The 23,565-nt window shown below is 36.1% G+C and overlaps 4 protein-coding genes across 7 annotated transcripts; 2 read left to right on the top strand and 2 right to left on the bottom strand.

Annotated features, from left to right (window-relative positions):
• The first annotated feature begins 49 nt into the window (after positions 1–49).
• On the top strand, positions 50–2,723 carry rnasekb (ribonuclease, RNase K b). The gene is made up of 3 exons (XM_073830251.1): positions 50–250; positions 637–719; positions 2,059–2,723. Exons 1-3 carry the CDS (start codon positions 173–175, stop codon positions 2,201–2,203), a joined length of 306 nt encoding a protein of 101 aa, XP_073686352.1. The 5' UTR covers positions 50–172; the 3' UTR covers positions 2,204–2,723.
• On the bottom strand, positions 2,704–5,428 carry med11 (mediator complex subunit 11). The gene is made up of 4 exons (XM_073830250.1): positions 5,332–5,428; positions 5,039–5,122; positions 3,994–4,124; positions 2,704–3,084 (listed from the first exon to the last, which is right to left on the bottom strand). The coding sequence occupies exons 2-4, from the start codon at positions 5,106–5,108 to the stop codon at positions 2,941–2,943; spliced, it is 345 nt and encodes a 114-aa protein (XP_073686351.1). The 5' UTR covers positions 5,109–5,122; positions 5,332–5,428; the 3' UTR covers positions 2,704–2,940.
• A 16-nt stretch (positions 5,429–5,444) lies between these two features.
• LOC141299885 (autophagy-related protein 16-1) lies at positions 5,445–9,917 on the top strand. The gene is made up of 6 exons (XM_073830249.1): positions 5,445–5,743; positions 5,824–5,887; positions 6,017–6,104; positions 8,556–8,629; positions 8,722–8,973; positions 9,314–9,917. The coding sequence occupies exons 1-6, from the start codon at positions 5,656–5,658 to the stop codon at positions 9,435–9,437; spliced, it is 690 nt and encodes a 229-aa protein (XP_073686350.1). The 5' UTR covers positions 5,445–5,655; the 3' UTR covers positions 9,438–9,917.
• Positions 9,508–22,682, bottom strand: arrb2a (arrestin, beta 2a). 4 transcript variants are annotated; one of them, XM_073830246.1, is made up of 16 exons: positions 22,550–22,682; positions 21,974–22,004; positions 21,837–21,897; positions 21,692–21,736; positions 20,461–20,657; positions 19,084–19,143; positions 18,883–18,950; positions 18,652–18,787; positions 18,198–18,282; positions 16,776–16,848; positions 16,127–16,264; positions 15,146–15,229; positions 13,475–13,498; positions 10,838–10,914; positions 10,706–10,760; positions 9,508–10,241 (listed from the first exon to the last, which is right to left on the bottom strand). In XM_073830246.1, the coding sequence occupies exons 1-16, from the start codon at positions 22,570–22,572 to the stop codon at positions 10,157–10,159; spliced, it is 1,242 nt and encodes a 413-aa protein (XP_073686347.1). In that variant the 5' UTR covers positions 22,573–22,682; the 3' UTR covers positions 9,508–10,156. The 4 variants fall into 4 exon arrangements, with proteins under 4 accessions (XP_073686347.1, XP_073686349.1, XP_073686346.1 ...); XM_073830245.1 differs by having other exon boundaries at positions 9,617–10,244; XM_073830248.1 differs by lacking the exon at positions 13,475–13,498 and having other exon boundaries at positions 9,615–10,241.
• Between the last annotated feature and the right edge of the window lie 883 nt (positions 22,683–23,565).

Raw genomic sequence — 23,565 nt, forward strand, 5'->3', positions numbered from 1 at the left:
ATACGAAAATACCCGAAGCTCACGGAACTAGTCGAACAAACCCGAGTGCCTCCGATATACATCCCGTCGATTGAATCGAGAGAGAAGGCTAGAGGCAAACTGTCATCCCGACTGGATGTAGCATCCTTTTCCCAGTTTTGAGAGGAAGATTCGGAGGGCGATTTCATAAAAAATGCCGTCGCTTTTATTCTGTGGGCCCAAATTGGCCGCCTGTGGGATTGTGTTAAGCATCTGGGGTGTCGTTATGCTGGTAAGGATTATAATCGTCGTGACGTGCTTGATAGCTGTAACGTTAGCTAATGGGATTCACCCCCAACGACAGGAATGTTTTTATCTGTATATTAATAGTGCAAATTTGTATTTGGATCTTTACTTTTAGAAAAAGGTTTACATTCATAATAAATGTGCATAAATAGATCTGTTCAGTATTATAACAGCAGGTGTTGGGAACACAGGATGCAGCGTTAGAGGCCTCATAGCTATTATTTACTGCCTTGGCATGACATTTTTTAAACATTTTTCTTTTTCTTTGTGTGTTTTTATAGATATGTATTAGGTTCTTATCTATAATTAATTCCACCCAATGTCTTAACATTAAATATTAATAACAAACCCCGTTACTATGCTTTTTTGTAGTCAATGTTGGGAATTTTCTTCAGTGCAAAATCTGCTGTCCTGATCGAAGATGTTCCCTTCACTGAGGAAGACATCCGTGATGAGTAAGTTACTCGTTTTCAGAGAGCTGTCTAGTCAGATATATTAAGACAATTCACCTTTTGGGGTCAGTAGAACTGTCTAATAGAACTGTCTACTGTTTTCTCAGAACAGTAAGATATAAACGCACAATTGCGAGAAATAAAGTAAACGTTTTTGACTTTATGCAAAGAATGCATTTTCAGCATCATTACTGCAGTCTTCAGTGTCACATGATCCTTCAGAAATCATTCTAATATGCTGATTTGGCTCATAAAATATTTTTGTGAGCCAAAACAGTTCTGAGGAGAAAAAGACTGATATGTTCACAGAATTGTGAGTTAATATAACTCTATCTCTATTGCGAGTTTATATCATGCAATTCTGACTTTATAACTCACATTTGCTAGTTTATATAATGCAATTGCGACTTTATTTATCTCACAATTCTGAGAGAAAAAAAAATTGTGAGATAAGTCGCAATAACCTTTTTTTTTTTTTTTATTCAGTGGCAGAAAACGGGCTTCCATAGTCTAAAGATGTTTATAATGTGACAAGATTTCTATTTCAAATACATGCTGTTCTTTTGGACTTCCTTTTAATCAAAAAACACAAAAAATGGCATGGTTTTCCACAAAAATATTAAGCAGCACAGCCATTTTCAACATTCATGATAATAAGAAATGTTTTGTGAGCCAAATCAGCAGATTAGAATGATTTCTGAAGGATCATGTGACACTGAAGACTTCTGTAATGATGCTGGAAATTCACAGGAATAAAACCACAAAACCAGTCATAAGGGTCAATTTTTTTGAAAGAAAGATTTATATATTGTCGGAAAACTGGATAAATAAGCTTATAAATAAGCTTTCTGATGTATGGTTTGTTAGGATATAACAATATTTGGCTGAGATACAACTATTTGAAAATCTGTAATCTGAGGGTGCAAAAAATCTAAATATTGAGAAAATCGCCTTTAAATAGTCCACATAAAGTTCTTAGCAATGCATATTACTAATCAAAAATCAGGTTTTGATATATTTACAGTAGGAAATGTACTAAACATCTTCATGGAACATGATCTTTACTTAATATCTGAATGTTACTTGGCATAAAAGAAAAATCGATCATTTTGACCCATACAATCTATTTATGGATATTGCTACAAATATACCTGTGCTACTTAAGACTGCTACTTAAGTTGTTGTGGTTTTGTGTGTATTTAATCAAATAAATGCAGCCTTGGTGAGCATAAGATACTTCTTTCAAAAACATTACTGACCCCAAATTATATTAGATTGTCTAAATTATATTAGACATTTCTACATTCAAATGTTTACTTGTTCATTTTCTTATCTTCAACAGCAAAAATCCACCGCAAAACATTTACGGTCTCTACAACCAAGTTGGCATCAACTGCTTCATTGCTGCTGCCATCTACGTAGGGGTCGGCGCGGTGTCTCTCTGTCAGGTTCGCCTAAACAAGCGCCAGGAGTACATGGTTACATAAACCCTAACAATTTCAAATTCAACAGCAATTATTCCTACTTATTTATTTTTAAAAACCTTCTCAATGATCTAGGAGGACAGTTTGTTCTGTTACATTGTCTGAAATAGGGGTCAAAATCTAAAAACTAGATATTGATGAACAGAAAGTGAAATAATCATGTAAAACAGTATATATGCACAGATACATGCGGTGTGCATATATATGCATGTTGTGTGTTATATTTAGGTCCACATTCCCTATGATACTAGTAAACAAAACAAGAAGGTCTTAAACTAAAAAACACTTTAAACACTATGGGTCCATATGACAGTAGCTGGTGTTTATTTAAACGTGTGTATGGTGAAAATGTTTGGAATTCAATATTTAAGTGTTTGTGTGGTAATACAAATGTCTATTATTTGATTTAAGTCCACCCTGAAACCCTTGTGCTGTACACTTGATATCACAACAGTGATAAACAATGCAAGAAATGTGAATGGAGAGTCTTATGTTCCCTTCAATAAAGTACTAGTGAACATTTTTTATTGTTCTTTTGTCATAACAGAAAATAAGAAAATGTAACATTTGTCTATTTAACAAGGAAAGACACTCTAAGCAAATCAATGTGTTTGTCAAACTTAATTTCCTTACATTATGAAGAATAAAAAGTGTTGTTGGCTTGTAAATGTTATTCAGATGGATAGATACTTATGAAGTCGGCTGGCAGATATTACAAAGCAATAGTCCATTTAATGTGTCTACGTCTGTGGCTCAAGCATTATCTCACAGGTGCGTCCCAGCTCTCCCAGTTTGACGCGGGCATATTCTGCACGGTTTAGAGCCATCTGACAGTCCTTTCTGGCTGAGTATGTCGATCCCTCATGAGGCTGACCTGTTGCCACCTTTTCTCAGAAAGCAAGAAAGAAAGAAAAAACGTTAGAAAAAAGAAAAAAGTGCATCACATGTACTGCATAGATAGATAAAAAGTTTGTCCTGAACAGTTAATCTGCCTGTTGTTCTTCAGAAAAATCCTTAAATTATCACAAATTCTTTCCAACAATGACTGTATGATTTTGAGATCCATCTTTTCACACTGAGGACAACTGAGGGATTCATATGCAACTATTACAGAAGGTATGAACGCTTACTCATGCCAAAGAAAAAAACACAATGCATTAAGAGCCAGGGTTTAACGATTAGGGAAAACTTATTTTGTCCTCTGGGAAACGTGTAAGAATCTTCTGTAGCTTCTGAAGGGCAGTACTAAATGAAAAAAAAAATATTATATTTGGGCGAAAAAAGAAAAATGTACACATCTTCATTCTGTTCAAAAGTTTACACCCCTGGCTCCTAATGCGTCATTTTTTGTTCTGAAGCATCAGTGAGTGTTTGAACCTTCTGTAATAGTTGCATATGAATCCCTAAGTTGTCCTCAGTGTGAAAAGATGGATCTCAAAATCATACAGGTATTGTTGGAAAGGGTTTAAATACACAAAAACGCTGAAAAACCGAATAATTTGTGGAACTTTTGAACAGGGTCATTTTAATAATTTAAACTATTATTTTCTCTTGTGGGCTATATGTAAAAATCTTTCATGTGAAATATCTTACTTAGGTCAGTACTAAATAAAAAATAACATGCATTTTGTATGATCCCTCTTATTTTGGTAAAATAAAGATTTTGCAGATTCTGCAGGGTGTAAACTTTTGACTTTAACTGTAGATAGATAGATAGATAGATAGATAGATAGATAGATAGATAGATAGATAGATAGATAGATAGATAGATAGATGTTACCACACAAACACACCTGTGTCAGATATCGGATCTGTGAACTCAGTTCACTCTCAACTCTGTTGATGGAGGTCTGGAACTGGTTCAGCTGTCGGTCTAATAAACTTGCATTGGCCTTCTCTTTAGAGAGCTCCAGCACAATCGTTCCTGAAAGACAGATCCATTTACTTTTTAATCTGAATGAACATATAAAATACTAAAAATAATCACTGTAAAGCTGTAAAGATGAATTAAATATGTATATTTGTCATGTCAATTACAAAACCTCTAATTAAAAATAAAACATCACTTAAATAACCTGAACTGGTTTGTTGGTGTCCCGGTCTGGCTCAGCTGGTCTGTTTACTGGTTTTAAAAGGGTTTTCCTTGTATGAATAGCTAAATCCAGCTTGGCTAGTCTAGGGCATTAGCAGCAAACTATCTTATGCTGGTTTTATATTTCACCCCGAAATTAAAATTCCGTCATTAATTACTCACCCTCATCCAAAAACATAAGACCTTCGTTCATCTTCGGAACATAAATTAAATATTTTTGATGAAATCTGAGTGTTCTCTTCCATGTCAGTCTTCGACATGCATTCACATGTGTCAAAAATGCAATTCGAAGACTGACAAAGAAGAAAAGAAATTGTTAAATAAAGTATTCTCATAGCTTCATAACATTATGGTTGATCCACTGATGTTAAACTGACTATTTTATCAATGACCTTACTACCTTTCTGGGCCTTGAACATGGCAGTTGTGTTGCTGTCTATGCAGGGTCAGAAAGTTCTCGGATTTCATCAAAAATATATTAATATGTGTTCCAAGGATGAACGAAGGTCTTACTGGTTTGAAACAACATGGGGGTGAGTAATTAATGACAGAATTTACATTTTTGGTTGAACTATCCCTTTAAGCTTCTTTTGTGTTTCAGACGTCAGTTCTGTATTTAATACGATTACTTCATGCTTTATAAGATAATGCATTCAGAATCCAAATCCCAAAATCTGACTCTGTCTAAATTAATATTAAGCATTACTGTTATTGAAATCCATGCGTACATTTATAAAGTGACAAACCTGCGCTCTGCAGCACTAAAGCAATCTCCTTCTCCACCTCTTCTAACGCTCTCAGCCTGTCATTAGCCATCCCGAACACACAACCTACAGAATAAACAGAAAATATAACTGTAAATATTCAAAAAATGAACACTTGCGTTAACTTTTACAAACATACAGAATGAACAACAGCAGAAAAACACAACCGCTCACTTTAGCTAACGTTATACAACAACGACTGTTTATTTACTAAAACATTGCAAACGCACTTTAGAAATGTGTATGTTTTATAAAATAACCTTAAGGCTACTTACATCTATATTATTTACCGTAAGCTAAATTTGACGAGGTATTTTGCCACCGTTGTACACAAAGCACTTTTAGTATGTAGCGAAGTACGGAAGCCGCAGAAGAACAAAATAATAGAACGCGAAACGCGCTGACTACCTTGGAGAAAACTAAAAATGGATGATGTTTAACTAGTAATTAAAGCCGTTTGCGAAACATCTGAGGAAAGTCTGCGACAAGTAATGAGTTATCTAGCGCTGCCCGTAATATATAATGTAAAAACGCTATAATAACACATTTGATAAGAGAATAAAATAGGCAAATTCTCCAACTGAGCTCCACCACGGATCATGGAGCTCTGGAAGAGTCACGTGCGGGCAGAGCTGTTTCACAGAGACTGCAAGCAGAAAGACCCTTTCTCTGGCCTTTTTGACAAGGGTGAGTTTCAAAATGCTATCAAATGTACAGAAACAAGCCTTCAGTATTGCTTCAGTAATGACTGGATTGCTCTATAACAGTGTCCAGGTTGGAGGAGATGCTGGCCTTTCACGTGAAACTCTGGCAAAACATGGACACATGCAGGTAACACACATAATACTTGACATCTATTGTTGTACTGATTTGATTTCTTGACTTATTGGAATGGATTATGCATATAACCCTGATGTACAGTTCGGTTTATTGTTTTGTTTGCTGTCATATTTGAATCAGTTCCAAAGAAAATGGAAGCTCTAGATGCCCAGATGAAGGCGGCTCACTTTATTTAAGAATGAATGAGCTGGAATTTCTTAATCAGCAGGTGAGAGTAATATTACTCACAGTAACCATCAGTAATAAACTGCCTTATTGCTAAAAGTGACATTTATTTTCCATCGAATCTTGAGATTTTGTGCATAACATGGTCATTTGTAAGTTTAAGGTTGCAGTTCTGCTTAATCTATGAAGGGTTGCACTTACGATTTGGTCAGTTAGTCGGATGCGCGGCCATATTGGTGATACTTGGGTGTAAACAACAGCATTGATTGCACGGTTGATGTACTACTGAGTACATTGTTCTGTTGATTTATGCTGTCTAAACCACGAAAACTTAGGTGGCAGGGAAGGGGCACAAATTTTTTGGCAAACTAAAGTTAATAGGTGGTAAAGACGCGTACCAACAGTATTAATTAGGATATTATCCTAATATTTCACCTACCTGCAGTGTTGCCAGGTCTGCGGTTTTCCTGCGGAATTACTTTCATACTGTTGCCGCGGGTTGTTTTTCATGTCTGCGGGTTAAAGCGACCCCAATAATGTAATATTTAGCTCCTGGAATGCTAATTTTACCAGAGGAACCCCACCAAAAAACGTTTATTTTACCCCCTGGAACGTGTTTTTTTTACTGGTTTTGTTGTGAAAACCTGGCAACAGCTTTTTCCTCAGACAGTTTTTTGCACTCTCCTCCTTGATTTGTTATATATTTGTCAGTCTATAGTGCTCCAAATGTTTTTTTCCTGGATCGACCGATTGCTACAGCCCAAAACATGACAATAATTGACCATTTTCAGAAGCAATAATCAGCTAAATATGCAAGTTTCGTTCGGTTCACTGGCATTGTTTACATTCAGTACATTCAGATTTATTCCGTTATTTATTCTCAAAATTTATTCTTAGTATATACAGTGGTGTGAAAAAGTGTTGGCCCCCTTCCTAATTTTTTATTTTTTTGCATGTTTGTCACACATTAATGTTTCAGATCATCAAACAAATTTAATTATTAATCAAAGATAACACAAGTAAACACAGCATGCAGTTTATTATGAAGGGAAAACAAAATCCAAACCCACATGGCCCTGTGTGAAAAAGTGTTTGCCCCCTAAACTTAATAACTGGTTGGGCCACCCTTAGCAGCAACAACTGCAATCAAGTGTTTGCGAATAACTTGCAATGAGTCTGTTACAGCGCTGTGCAGGAATTTCGGCTCACTCATCTTGGCAGAATTGTTGTAATTCAGCCACATTGGAGGGTTTTCGAGCATGAACCGCCTTTTTAAGGTCATGCCACTGCCACAGCATCTCAATAGGATTCAGGTCAGGACATTGAATAGGCCACTCCAAAGTCTTCATTTTGGTTTTCTTCAGCCATTCAGAGGTGGATTTGCTGGTGTGTTTTGGATCATTGTCCTGCTGCAGAACCCAAGTTCACTTCAGCTTGAGGTCACGAACAGATGGCCGGTCATTGTCCTTCAGGATTTTTTGGTAGACAGCAGAATTCATGGTTCCATTTATCACAGCAAGTCTTCCAGGTCCAGAAGCAGCAAAACAGCCTCAGACCATCTCATTACCACCACCATATTTTACTGTTGGTATGATGTTCTTTTTCTGAAATGCTGTGTTACTTTTACGACAGATGTAATGGGACACACACCTTCCAAAAAGTTGTGTCTCATCAGTCCACAGAGTATTTTCCCAAAAGTCTTGGGGATCATCAAGATGTTTTCTGGCAAAACTGAGACGAGCCTTTATGTTCTTTTTGCTCAGCAGCGGTTTTCGTCTTGGAACTCTGCCATGCAGGCCATTTTTTCCCAGTCTCTTTCTTATGGTGGAGTCATGAACACTGACCTTAACTGAGGCAAGAGAGGCCTGCAGTTCTTTAGATGTTGTAGGGTCTTTTGTGACCTCTTTGTGACCCCAGGCCAATCCTGGGAAGGTTCACCACTGTTCCATATTTTCGCCATTTGTAGATAATGGCTTTCACTGTGGTTCGCTAGAGTCCCAAAGCTTTAGAAATGGCTTTATAACCTTTTCCAGACTGATAGATCTCAATTACTTTCTTTCTCATTTGTTCTTGAATTTCTTTGGATCTCAACATGATGTGTAGCTTTTGAGGATCTTTTGATCTACTTTGTCAGGCAGGTCCTATTTAAGTGAATTCTCGATTGCGAACAGGTGTGGCTAGAGAAACTGAACTCAGGTGTGATAAACCACAGTTATGTTTTAACGGGGAGGCGGGGCATGTTTTTCACACAGGGCCATGTGGGTTTGGATTTTGTTTTCACTTCATTTAAAACCTTCATTTAAAAACTGCATGTTGTGTTTACGTGTGTTATCTTTGATTAATATTTAAATTAGTTTGATCTGAAACATTAAAATGTGACAAACATGCAAAAAATTAAATTTAGGAAGGGGGCCAACATTTTTTCACACCACTGTATTTGGATGAAATCTCAGTTTCCACAGGCTCTCACTGTTTTATCTTCTGTTTTATCTAGCTCAAGCATAAAATCTCAGATCTGACCAGCAATATGTATCTGAAGGAAGCGGAGTTACAATATTGTCACTCACAGTAGGTCAAACAGCCAGTTGTATCTTAAAACAAAAATGACAAAATCTTCAAAACAAGCCGTTCTAACAGGCCTCTGTGTCTTCCTGCCATAGAGTTGCCCGCTACAGGACTGAAGCGGTTGTATTGGCCCAGGGGGCTTCCTGTCTGAAGGCTGATGTAGAGGAATATGAATATCAGCTTGAGTGTCAATCAAAGGAACTAACAGCACTGAGACTGGAGCACAGCTCACTGAGAGAGGAACTAACTGCCACAAACCTCCACAACGAGCAGCTCCTGGACCGCTGGTTAGAAGAGAAGAAAGAGGAGGCCGAGAGGATTAATAAATACAATGCAACACAAGAAAGGTGAATATAATTCTGTTGATATTTTATTAAAGGTTTAGTTCACTTCCAGAATAAAAATTTCCTGATAATTTACTCACCCCCATGTTATCCAAGATGTTCATGTTTATCTTTCTTCAGTCAAAATGAAGTTAAGGTTCTTGAGGGAAACATTCCAAGATTTGTCTCCATATAGTGGACGTCAATGTGAATCAACGGGTTGAAAGTTCAAAGAAAGACTTTAGAAAGAAAGACATGAACATCTTGGACGAATTATCAGGAAATTCTTCTTCTGGAAGTAAACTAATCCTTCGTTTCTTCAATGTTTTTACACATCATTTGCAACTCATTTACCGTCCACTAGGTGGCAACGTTTGGCAGGTCGACTGAAGAAGCGATATCGTCTCAGATCTCGCCCAGCTTGTGTAGCGAACAGCAGCTCAGAAATCAAACCGACCGAGTCTAAAACTCAACGCCCTCCTTCTTAGAATGTGAGCTTTATGTTTTTGCCAATTTTTCCATGCTTTTGGAGATTATTTTAACAAAAAACGATTAATGAGACCTGAGAGCAAACAGTGAATTCAGAGGTTAGTAATAAAGCCTGTTCTTAACATCCATGTTTAGTAACAACACAGTAACACAACAATGTGTATTTCTATTAGTTTTATTAAAAAAATTAAATAAAAATTCATTTTAAAATAAAAAATAAAATGGCAAACGGTGTATCCTGTAATTATGAAAACAGATATCCTTTCACCTGAGGGATGTTACTCTTTTTTTTAAACCAATGCAGCAGTACAACAAATCAAAAGCAGCACTTTCATATATTTACATCCTGCAGAAAAACAATATGTGCTTAGTCCTCACAGCAGATCTGAGAAACATGCATCGTCCATCTGTCTATACTGTACACAGATCACACGGAATTTTTTTTGTAAAGGAATAAATATGGAGCAAATTTCATCATCTTTACAGATTGGCTTGCCATTCATAACAGCTGGCACAATATGAGATATAATTTTTACATGCCTATGTAAAAATGTATGAAATTCCCTGGAACCCCCTCCTTCATTAGCTTTTCATATGTATATTAATGAGTCTCCAGTTTTCAGTCATTTATCCCAATACTGCTTCTTTCGTTGGAGACAAGAGATGCACAATTTGATGAGAAGCGCTTCTGTTTTTGATGAACGAGATGATAAAACATTCAGCAGTCTTCTTCCTTGTCAATTATTCCCTTTAACCGCAAGCGAGCAAAGTCTTCAAATACGATGTCGTCATCTGGGGTTAAACTGCTGTAAGGAAGAAAAACGTTGAAAAAATGCTTAAAACACGAGGGATATAGTCAAACTAAAATGTATTCAGACATCTTCAACATTTCTCACATTATCATAGTTTAAAAAATGGTAATTAAAATATGACAAGAACTAATAAATTAAACTGTGTCAGAACAAATTCATCTTGATAATGTCAGATAACCTTGATAGAAAGGTATATAACAAAACATGGTGAGGTCAAAGCGTCAAATAAAATGTTTGGTCCCAAATTTTTATCAATTGTACTGTTAGTCCACTGTATGAAGATTTTTTGGGTATATGTCGCAGTTTACTTTATTTTGCTATCCTCACTTACATAAATGAACTATAGTGTCCTGCACCCACTAGTAAAAAAATTATATCTGGTGTCTGAATAATTTTTGGTTTGACTGTACATACATGATCATTGTGATTGATGTGTATATTAAAATTTTGCTTACTTTGTGTCGAACTCTATCAAGTTGGTGTCAATTGGTGGATCCAACACTGGAGCAGCTGTTGAACAAAAAAGTAATTGTGTTTAATGAAGGAGTTCCTGTTACCATTCCATGTGATCGTTTCTTGGCACAAACCTGAGGTTGAATGTAAAAGGGTGGAGTCTGTGGGTTTTGGGTGCATTAAAACAAAAGGCAGTTCCACTGAGACATCCCTGGATAAGAGAGAGATAAACAACAAAAAAACAACACTGCCGTCATTTGAAATACTTGAGGTGTGGAAGAGTTTATAATAGGATAAATCTCTTAAGAACTGATTAGGCCATATTTCAAAAATCCAAAATCAAAACAATATCGCTCTTCTTTTAAACTGAAAACACAAAAACTACTGTAAAGCTATACCAATTTTTGGGATTCTGACATGTTGATGCCCCATTCACTTTCATTGTAAGTGTCTTACTGTAACCTTGATATTTTTGACTTCTTTTTTATATATTACTGAAAATCTCATCCTCATCTTGTTCCTAAAATGATAATAATACATATAGCTGCAAGCAGTGATTACCAGGGTTAAAGGTGCTTTAAGGCATATGAAAAAAGACATTATTTAGCAAGCTTGTAACAACCTAAATGATTAAAAAATATATATTTTTGGCAAATCCAGGTAATTTGCCACAGAAATATTATGTTTTTTAATGGTTATGACTGTTATAGCACCAGCTATGGTCCGATCTCCTTAAAACGTTGCATGCTTGTCACATGTGCTCACCAGGTTTTGTGAAGTTTTGAGTTTTCCTTTAGGCTTTACAGGATTTTGGGTAAATTTGGACAGGCCCCTTTTCTAAACAGCCACGTTATAGCCTTCCAAAGGGTAAATTTCAACATTTATATTAAAACAAAAAATAATAATAATATATATAGATTGACCTGGAGAGTCCAGAGAATTGTACTGCAGTGTTTTTTTCCAGACTGAGCAAAAACCTAGGGTTAGTTCACAAAAGTAGGTTTTTGACATCTCAATCATTTAACAAACGATTTGATTGACAGCAGTGGTTCTACAGGCAAAGTTGTCCTGAATGAGGAGTTCTATCAAGAATATCACAAGCCGTACAATCATTTACACCCTTGAAAAATGCAAAATTGCCCCCCAGTGGCCGATTTCTTTCAAATTTTTCCACTGAGGCCCACTGAGTTTAACCTTGTCTAACAGTTGCTCAAAATTCATCGGCCAATGGCGGCCATGTTTTTTGAGATGCGCAAATGTCCTTATAGACACTTGTGGCATTTTGGACCAAGACCGTGCTTAGCAATATTCATGTTGATAGGACAAATAGTTCCGTAGTTTTAGCCATTTTTATGTTTTTTACCAAGTGGACAAGCTCCGTAATTTTTTTCCTGTGACTTCAGATTGAGCTCTTTAGATAAGTGTTCTGAGTTTGGCAAAGATATTTCATACCATTCAGGAGTTATAGGCAATTTACTAAAAGTGGCCCTGCCTCTTTCAAACATTTTGGCCTTTCTTTGCTACAATAAGTCGGAATTTTACTTTTTTTTTTTTTTATAATTATTGATATTCACTCTCAAGAGAATCTTTCTGCACTGGTTTGGTTCCAATCTGGCGAATAACCTAGGACTGGTTCGCAAAAGTAGGTTTTTCAAAGAATGCGAAATACCCGAAAATTTCAGGATTCTAATGACACAAGACACTTGAGCCTGCGGCTGACGTTTTAGGAGTACTGAGCGACTTCGTACTTTTGTTCGCTATAGCGCCCCCATCAGGCTAACTGGAGCGAGTCTAGGTCACGTTGTAGGTGGTGTGAGTACCACCATCCCTCCAAGTTTCAAGTCTCTACCACTTACGGTTTAGTCTGCATGATCAGTTTTATGTGGCGATTGCTGATCTGTGACCATTCTAACAATTACAACAGCTTTTCAGTGCTACGCTGAAAATACAACTGTATTTTACATCATTCTAGTAGTATTTGTTTTACATCAAATTTGACACAAATTTCACAATTCAATTTCAATCTAATTCACAAGCATGTAATTTGATTCCTGATTTGATTCAATATCGATATTGTTTGATATATATATATATATATATATCTCTCAGGTATAGTACATGTCAACTTTTCTCAAGGACAAAAATCTCTCAACTAATGCTGTAAAATTTACATGAGAGTCAGTTGGTACATTACTATAATATCGACTCCATTTATTTTCTGAAATATAAACATTTAAATGGTGGCCGTCACTGACGTCTTTGTGTGGTTAAAACACTGATTGAGTGATTACATGAGACAGGATACAGATTTCGGTAAGTTGTACTCTTTCTTTTAACATGCGTTCGGATGTTTATTAATGTTTATTTTGCTTAGAAACTGGTATTAAAAGCAGAGGAGACGATCAGTTTTATGATCAGATTTATTGGATGGGAGGTGCACTTGTTCCATTCATTAGCTGAAAACAAGCTAGACTAATCGATTCTTGGGATTTAAGAATGTTGTTTCTTAAAAATGAGCATCTATAAAAATCAAGAAATCGATTATTTACATTACATGGAGCTAAAAATATGACCTAGACATTTCTTAGTGAGATTCACCCATTCATGCAGTTTTAATGTGTGTTAAGGTTAGTGCTCTAACACTATGAATATCAGACAGGAAACATCAGGGTAAAGTTGGGCAAAGCATTCAACACCATGCAGATTTCCTTTTTATGACAAACCTAGAGACACTACAGCAAGACACCAGAATGCACAATGGATGTATTTACCTCTCCAGCAAGCTGCTTAAAAGCCTGACGCAACACACAGATGGAGGGGAAGGAAACAGACAGAAAGAGAGACATAAAACAATGGGAGAATGACAAAATGATTTGATAAGCAGAACGAAGCAGCACAGAGAGGCAAGGGCTCAGGGAAGGATATATCAAACACAAAGCTCACAGCATCCTGCAAGAGTTTTAACAGCTAAAGCACTGCACTCTAATTGACCACCACTGAAAATATCAAACCAATAAAAAGAGAAGAAAATAAGATCAAACTGACTATTTCACTATTGTGAATATCTACAGAAACCTAACATGGTGTCTATAGGACAGGTGAATCATACCGTGAATCTTGTGCACATATACACACACACACAATGAATTACATCTGACATAAAATCTCATTAATTATCATTTCCAAACCAACAGCAACATCTAGCAGTCCTTAAAAGAGAAGTTCACTTCCAGAATGAAAATTTCTTGATAATTTACTCACCCCCATGCCATCCAAGATGGTCATTTCTTTCTTTCTTCAGTCACAAAGAAATTAAGTTTTTCTGAGGAAAACATTTCAGGATTTTTCTCCATATAGTGAACTTCAGAGGAAATCAATGGGTTGAAGGTCCAAATTGCAGTTTCAATGCAGCTTCAAAGGGCTCTACATGATCCCAGACAAGGAATAAGGGTCTTATCTAGCAAAAAAATCAAGAAAATTCTAAGAAAAATACAAATTTATATACTTTTTAAACCACAAATGCTCGTCTTGCACTAGCTCAACCTCATGCATTCGCGCACTTGTGACGTAGGAGGAAGTACTGACCTGGTGTTTACAAAGTGAACGTGCAAAGAAAGTCAAACGCTCTTTACAAAAAAAGATAAAACAACAAATAGAGGGCAATTTTGAAGTTGGAGGAGAAAATGAGATTACGTTTTCTGCCCTACCCTAGACACACATGCACATGCAAAGACTAGGGATGCACTGAATGTTCGGCAACCAAAATTATTCGGCCGAAATGAACAAAAAAGCTCCCATTCATGGTGATCGGAATAATAATTTGTGCTATGTTGGTAGGCTATAATGTCTGCTAGAATGTAAAAAATGTTCAGTGGTAAATAAATATTTTTAAATTGTTGTTTTGTAATTGTTTTTTTTTCTTTGAAGAGCAAGACAAAACTGTAAAAAGCAAATATTGGCTATTTAATTTATGCAATGGTGAAAAGAACTGGCAAAATGCATTGGGGAAAAACACGAAAAACCATGTTCGGTAATCGGCCTTCGGCCCAGTGTGTAATATTGTTCGGCTTTGGCCAAGAATTTTCATTTCGGTGCATCCCTAAAAATGACCAATCGTTTCACTAGATAAGACCCTTATTCCTCTGCTGGGATCATGTAGAGCTCTTTGAAGCTGCCCTGAAACTGCAATTTGGACATTCAACCTGTTGGATCTTGAAGCCCACTATATGGAGAAAAATCCTGGAATGTTTTCCTCAAAAACCTTAATTTCTTTTTGACTTTAGAAAGAAAGACATAAACATTTTGGATGACATGGGAGTGAGTAAATTATCAGGAAATTTTCATTCCAAAAGTGAACTAATAATTTAATATTTGTGGACAGTTACAAACCAATCAAAACTGTTCCCCAGTGTGTGACTGTAGAGAGGAAGCAGATGACTCACCCTCCACGGGAGACCACCAGTTTGACTTTGACCCGATATGACACCAGGACACCCAGAACTTCCTTATTACTCACATCCTTCACACTGCAGTCAAACACACAAACAGAATCAGTCAATGAGCTATTATCCTCAAAGAATCGAGGTCAACACAAACTATGAAACAGGGAAATCAACTGCTTTTGGCAGCAGGAAACATCCATTTTGTGAACATTTTGATTGCTTACCAAACTTGATTTGTATGTGTTAACGAAGGTAAAATTTAGCATTTTTTATTTCTACAATGTTACTATTTTATAAGGAAATAAATAAGAGTTTTTTTATGGTAACCACTGAGCATATGTGTAAAATGTAGTGGTTAAAAGGGAGTATTCACCCCAAGATGACAATTCTGTCAATGTCATGTCGTTCCAAACCCGTAAGACCTTCATCCATCTTTGGAACACAAACAAATTAGGACATTTTTGAAGAAATCCAAGAGCTTTTTGACCCTGGATAGACAACTGACAAATTCAAGGCCCAGAAAGGTAGTAGGGACATCGTTAAAATAGTCCATGTGACATCAGTGGTTCAAACGTAATATTATGAAACTACGAGAATACTTTTTTTGTGCAAGGAAACGAAAAAATAAACACTTCAACAATTTCTTCTCTTCTGTGTCAGTCTTCAACACATTCACGCATGTTCGTCATCTGTATTTTCTGGTTCAAATAAGTAAATTGTTGAATAAAGTCGTTATTTTTGTTTTCTTTGCGCACAAAAAGTATTTTTGTAGCTTTATAACATTAAGGTTGAACCGCTGGTGTCACATGGACTATTTTAACAATGTCCTTACTACCTTTCTGGGCCTTGAACGTGGTAGATACATTGCTGTCTATGCAGGGTCAGAAAGCTCTTGGATTTCATCAAAAATATCTTAATTTGTGTTCCGAAGATGAAGTTTTACAGGTTTGGGTGAACTATCCCCAGTACAGTAATACTCACATAGTACTGGATGCCAGGTTGGTGTCCTCATGTTTGAGTTTTCCATCCAGCGCCAGTCCTCTCTTCTCTCGATTGTTGTTGAGAGTGGGTGTGAGTGTGTACACTTTACAAAAAGTAGAGCTGGATGCCACCTGATCGCTGCAGGACACAGAGACGGAACAGATACACATCATTATCCATGTACACATCACTACAAGTCAGCAAAACAAGCTGAAGATGACATGTTTTTTGTGTCACTTTTGAGCAGGTTTGTTTTCCCAATGATATCTCAATCATAAATCTTAAATTAAAGAACTAAAAGTTCAGATAAAGAATCATTTCAAAACACCAACATCTATCCACCTTTTTTCTAAAGTCCATTTGTCAATTTTATGGGTCTGGCTTTTGGTCTCATCCATTTCCAGCTAACTTAGCTGTACAAAACAACTGGTTTTGCTGTTTGATGTTGCAAATCGGTGTGTCTTTACCATATTATAATAATGTATTATCTTAATTTTGAGCAAATTGGTTTGTACTACAAACAGTTTTACCATTTACTGCACGTTGTTATTCTTCTCGATATTTCCCTATAGCGGCTAATGAACCGGAATCTCACCAATACTTCTGCGTTAAAGAAAAAAGTTGAATACAGACTAAATAAAACACTTACTCTGCCTCTATCTGAGCCACTGGACATTTGTACTGTGCTGTACTGAAGAGACAGATATCAGCATACTGTCGAACTGTAGAGACACAAATGTAAACAGTACAGTAATATTATGTACACAGATCACAGATGATGAGAGCAATTAGGGATGCTCATATTGACCGTTTAACCGTTAACCGACAGTAAGAATTTTAACCGATTATTACTATCAGTTAAACGGTTTAAAAGGGTTTTTTTCTATTCTTTTTTTTTTTTTTTTTTACGTTTGCTGCATGGTGAAAGAAATAATGCTATCTGTAAGTTATCCGTTTACTCACGTGCAGTGTGGCTGTACAGACATATTTTGCTTCACCTTTACTTAAGTAAACTGATGTAGTATATGCAACTCAATGGCAAGTGGCGTTATTGGGTTATCAGAGAGTGAATCCGTGAGTGAATGTGTTCAAATTCTGAATGAATTATAGTCTAGAAAGTGCGCAATAGGCGCTCCCGTTACAATCACTGGAAAGCTATCACTCATCCTAGAGTAGTTCATCGCAATCTCATAACGTTATTAAAAAGTAATAATATAACCTTTACACTGCACAAGTAATCTCTTATTTATATAATGCCAACACTTTCTTTGTTTTAATAAGAGAGTTCGCGAAAGTGTAGAAGTCAGCAAAACTGAAACCGGCACTTTGGTTGGTGAGTGGATTGTAACATAGCCTCCTGTGATTGGCCACAGTGATAATCAAATCAACATACATGTCTGTGATTGGCTATTGCTGAACGCTGTAAAACACGCGCTTATCCTCACGCATATGACAGTGGATAGAAGTCCCGAACCGCAAATTGAAAGGGTTTTTGTGATGGTGTTTTTTTCGCGGATCTAAGAGTTAACAGGCAGCGGTCCTGCCTATCCGTACAGCATGTGGACATGTTAAAAACTAGGCACACTGAGGTATTGGCTGGCCTGCTATATATTTTTATGTCCGACGAGAAGAATAAGACCGGTACAGTTCTTCAAAGCGCATAAAAGGATTCAGTGTGTTTTAGTTTTGTCATCTTTATTAGGTAGTTATTTAATTTATACCTATTTAGTGTAGGCCTATTTATATAATTCTTTTTTTTTTAATTCAGATTTTCTCTGTTCTCAGAACCGCTGCTGATGCGTGATAATTTATTATGTCAATACAGTTTTTGTTGTTGCTCTGTATGCTGCTGTTTGCACGTTAAAATAAAACATTTGTTTGTATTTTTAATGTATTATCACAGATACTCGTGCATTCTATTTTTATTTTAAACTAATTTATTATTCTAATTTTATCAGTTAACGGTTAATGTTCGGATAACGAGCAGCGGTTGTCAGTCAGGAAAATTAACCGAAATGAGCATCCCTAAGAGCAATATAAAAATAATGTCACACTACAAACAGCAACTTACCTGATATTTTAACCCTTTTGACAGTCTTGGTTGAGTTATTAGTGACGTGGACATTAACACTGATGGGTTCCCCATGGTAATACAGCTGTGTGAGAAAAATCGAGGTTTATTATAGGTTTATATCATTATTTCTTACTAGCACTGATTGAACCACTGATGTCACATGGACTACTTTATCAATGTCCTTACTACCTTTCTGGGCTTTAAACAGAGTACGCAGGGCCCTTGCTATCTATGGAAAGCTCTCAGGTTTCATCAAAAATATCTTCATTTGTGTTCCGAAGATGAACGAAGGTCTTACGGGTTTGGAACAACATGAGGGTGAGTAAATAATGACAGAATTGTAATTTTTGGTCGAACTAACCCTTTAAATTACGACTGTTTATAAAACAACGAATCTTTAGGTCCAAATAGACATGGAATGCGAACTTATGAGGGTTAAACATTATGATACCTCTTTATCGAGTGAAGCCTCTAGGTGTAAAGACCGGTCTGACATGAGGAAACTCCTCGTCGTCTCCACCATTGGCTGTGGACCAGGTTTCTCAGGTGCATACTGGACTTTTCGTATCACTAGTCGCACTGAATTCCTGTGAAGGAAGAAATAAGCTTCAAAATAAAGTCTAAACTCTCGTTTCTAGCCTGGAAATAAATGATTATGACCAGAAATTGTAAATAATCAAACCGTTTGTGGTTCTTCTCCTCCATCGTTTTGGCGCAGAAAGCCCTAATCTCAAAATCCACACCACAGGCCTGGAGTGTGAATAACAAAGGTGAAGAAAAGACAAGTTCATACAAGCTTCACAAAACAGGATGTGTGCAAAATTGGGTGACAGATTCAAAGGTGTTTGTTGTGTTAAAATGAGCCACGTATGTGTGATAATACCTTTCCTGTGTCCTCAGGGCCGGGCTGCAGAGTAACAGAGCATGGCAAGTTTTGTGGTATCTGAAAAACAGAAGAACTTAAATATCTGATCAAGTATTTCCTATTAAAAAAAAAAAAAAAAAAAAAAGGACATTAAAGTTATCGTCTGATACCAAAAACGATAATTATTTCCATGTTATAACTGATAAATGGCCAGTATTATAAATTCACACTAATGTGTCTTAATAAATAACAAAAATAATAAATAAAAACTAAAATAAAACAGAGAATCGACTTTTTTCATGTAATGACATTTTTTAAATGTAAACTGTTTTGTCTTAATAAATCTTAAAAAAAAAAAAGTCATTAGAAAACAAATGTGACCCTGGACCACAAAACCAGTCATAAGGGTCAATTTTAAGAAATTGAGATTCATACATCATCTGAAAGCTGAATAAATAGCTTTTCATTGATGTATAGTTTGTTAGGACAGGACAATATTTGACTGAGATACAACTATTAAAAAAATCTGGAATCTGAGGATGCAAAAAAAAAAAGAAAGAAATATTGAGAAAATCTTTAAAGTTATTACACGGCTCTTTGGAATGCTTGATTCTGATTGGTCAGTTGAGACATTTGCAGGTTCGTTCTTTTCAAATAATCACAGCTCCAAAGTAATAACGCATAGCCGGTACTACTTGTATGTTTAAAATCCCTCCGTGCCAACAAAGATTACCGTTTGGCGCCATCTTGTGACAAACACTGGACAACCACAATTAACAATGGAAAATTTCGACATTAATCTATTTAAATTGTCTTACTAACGTACATAGTTTGAATGTTAGTCACGTGGTACTATATCGTTTCGCGGAAGGATAAAAATGTTAATTTAAAACAAATATGCCAATAAAAGGTTTCAAATTCATATTCATGTCCAGTTTTTTTCCTTATGTGGCAAGTAGCCGTGTAATAAGCGGGATAATGTACAGGCAGCCGGTAGTTATCGCGAAATAAGCCCCTTCAGTGTGATACAAGACCCTCCGCTATAACTACCGGCTGCCTATACATTATCCCTTACTTGTCCAAATGAAGTTCTTAGCAATGCATATTACTAATCAGAAATTACGTTTTGATATATTTATGGTAGGAAATGTACACAATATCTTCATGGAACATGATCTTTTCTTAATATCCTAATGATTTTTGGCATAAAAGAAAAATTGATAATTTTGACCTATACCTATTGCTATTATTATACCTGTGCTACTTAAGACTGGTTTTGTGATCCAGGGTCACAAATACAAAAAAAAAAAATTATCATTTAAATGCTACAAGTCAATTTAATTTTTTAATTTTTCATTTAAAAGATGTAAAAAAAACTCACAGGGAGAAACTCACAGTGAAATGGAAAGGATAAGCATTCTGTCCCAGTTTCTTCAAAAGCCTCTCCTGCAGACGACTGTGGGGCTTGGATTCCTCTGGAATGGGAGGATAGGCCTGAAAAGTGTAGATGTACAGATCTTTTCGGAAGGAGAGCCCAAGAACATCAAGGTCCTCCCGGCCATACCGGAACGCACAGGTTAAAGTCACAAATACTGGAGGAAAAACAAATAATAGTTTAATAGATTTTTACATACACACCAGAAGTGAGACAACATTTACATTCGATGTTAAGTAAGTTGCGATAAAGTATGGAAAAAACATTCCATATGAGATAAGCTTTCCAAATTCATCAACTGGAAAACCAAACAGTAGGGATGCTCGATATATTGGTATCATATAATTTAATTGTGCATGCTCATTTCCTTGTATTTGCATTAAGACTACCTTTGCCATCATTCAATTCTCACATCTTTAAAAATAATTTAATAACACTGCTGTACTTTTTAAACAACAAATCTCAAAATGAACATCCATTTTTCATGCTGTACTTTAATGTTGAAATGCAGAACTTCTCATAGCATCAAATTTTTCGTTATTATTATTATTTAGACAAAATAATATGCCATTTTAATAGAGGGTTTGCACTTACGTCACAATTTCGTTAGTTACCCAGATGCACAGCTATATTGGTGATACCCGGATGTAAACAACAGCATGGATTGCACGGTTAATGTACTACTGAATACATTGTTCTGCTAATTTATAGTAAGCAGGAAAGGGTGCAATATTTTGACTTTAACTAAAATTAATAGGTGGTAAAGATATGTACAAACAGTGTTATTAAGATATTAGCCTAATATTTCATCATCCTGACTGAAAATGATAAGAACAAACACAAATGTTGTCAAGATTCTTGCTCTGGAAATCCTGGTTCAGTTTGGCCAACCATAAAGGCCTTTTGTTCCGTGGACAGTTTTTTGCACTCTTCTGCTTGATTTGTTGTAACTTTTGGCAGTTTATAATACTCCACATTTTTCCCCGGTCTGACCAATTAGTACAGCCCAAAACATGACAATAATTGACCATTTTCAGCAGCAATATTCAGCAAAATATGCAAGTTTTGTTCAGTTCAGTGGCATTGTTTACATTCAGTGCCGCCAATATGGCCAATTAATGATGTGTTGTGATATCTGCAGTTTACTGGTTACCAGCCATTACATAAAAATAATTATGCTTTCCAGCTCACCTTTTCTATCTTTGAGATACTCAGGGTCGATCAGAATCACACCATCTGTAGCAGAAGTATAATATGATTTATGTCAGTGAACTTTACTACTAGACTTTCACTTCTTCATTTAAATTCAATTGAATTTTTATTTGAAACCACTAACCAACAGGGTCCACGTGATCTAGATGATCCACAAAATCTCTTTTCCCCAAATATACTGTAAGCTGTGAAAACCGACATGGTTGTAACTACAACTTGTGGAACCCAAAACTGTAATACTGTGATATAAACAAGTCTTACCTTGCAATTTGGACTGGACTTCTTGAATACCCTTTAGAATAGAAAATAAATTGCATTAATAATCACAGACATTATCAAAGTTGATCGTTTGTAAATGTAGGTGGGAACATTTTAAGATGAAGCAGATGGCAAGAGCAAACAAATGGTGAAGAGCAACAAATGGCATACTGGGAGAACTAGTTTGCTTGCAAAGCCCAGTATTACTACAAACATGCTGACAATATTAAAAACGCTACGTTTTATTATATTACTAGAAAGAGCAGTATGATAATGTTGCATACAACCTACATGGGCAGCCGTTGTTAGCTGCCAGGCTATGCGACATGCATGCTAAAGGATGAACTTACTTTTAAATGTAGACTTTGAAAACATATTTCTAACCAAATAATATTAACAAATCATTTTTAATATAACAAACGTGCACATTGACCGCGGTTTCTCCATCACGCTCAGTCTGGTTATCCATCCACGTCCATTTACAATCCAGCTAGTGTTAGCCTTCCTCCTGTTCGCTTTATAATTTCATCAGTGATGCCAAACAAATTAATTTTGAGGTTAAAACCTTAAAATACTCACCGGGTGCCTGCCTTGTCTCCCATAATGAGGGAGAATTTGGCCGTGGGAATTTGTGGAGGAAAACACAGCTATGGCACACAGAATGTAAACAGCAGCTCCTGTAGGTGTTCAATCATTCCCTGGTAGCTGGCGGTGGGCGGAGCTACTGTTGGGTCACGTGATCCACCGCCCACAAAAGCGGCGACAGTAGACACAACAACCAGTGGAGGGTCACAGAGTGTACAAGAAGTAAGCAGAATATGAATAATTTATTTAACTTTTAATATATTTGTTTAATAACACTGAATAACCGCGTCTATGTATTTCTATTTTCCTAATTATGTGTTTTATTTATGTATTGTATTATACTATTCATTACAGTTGACGTCAAGTTTACAAATAGTCCCACACCTTGCAGAATTTGCAAAATGTTAATTATTTTACCAAAATAAGAGCAATCATACAACATGAATGTTGTTTTTTATTTAGTACTGACCTGAATAAGATATTTCACATTAAAAAAATAGTCCACATGAGAAAATAATAGTTAAATTTATAAAAATGACCCTGTTCAAAAGTTTACATACACTTGATTTTTAATACTGTTTTCTGAATAATCCACAGCTGTTTTTTTTTTGTTTGTTTGTTTGCTTGTTTAGTGATAATTGTTCATGAGTCCCTTGTTTGTTCTGAACAGCTAAACTGCCCGCTGTTCTTAAGAAAAATCCACAGGTCCCACAAATTCTTAATTTTTTCAGCATTTTTGTGTATTTGAACCCTTTGCAACAATGACTTTATGATTTTGAGATCCATCTTGGACAACTGAGGGACTCATATGCAACTATTACAGAGGGTTCAAATCAACGTTCACTGATGCTTCAGAAGGAAACACATGCATTAAGAACCAGGGGTGAAAACTTTTGAACAGAATGAAGATGTGTTCATTTTTCTTATTTTGCCTAAATATTTTTTTTCATTTAGTACTGCCCTTCAGATACTTATGTTTCCCAGAAGACAAAGTAAGTTACATTTACCCA

The sequence above is a fragment of the Garra rufa genome, chromosome 23 (genome assembly GCF_049309525.1).
Source record: "Garra rufa chromosome 23, GarRuf1.0, whole genome shotgun sequence".
NCBI lineage: Eukaryota > Metazoa > Chordata > Actinopteri > Cypriniformes > Cyprinidae > Garra > Garra rufa.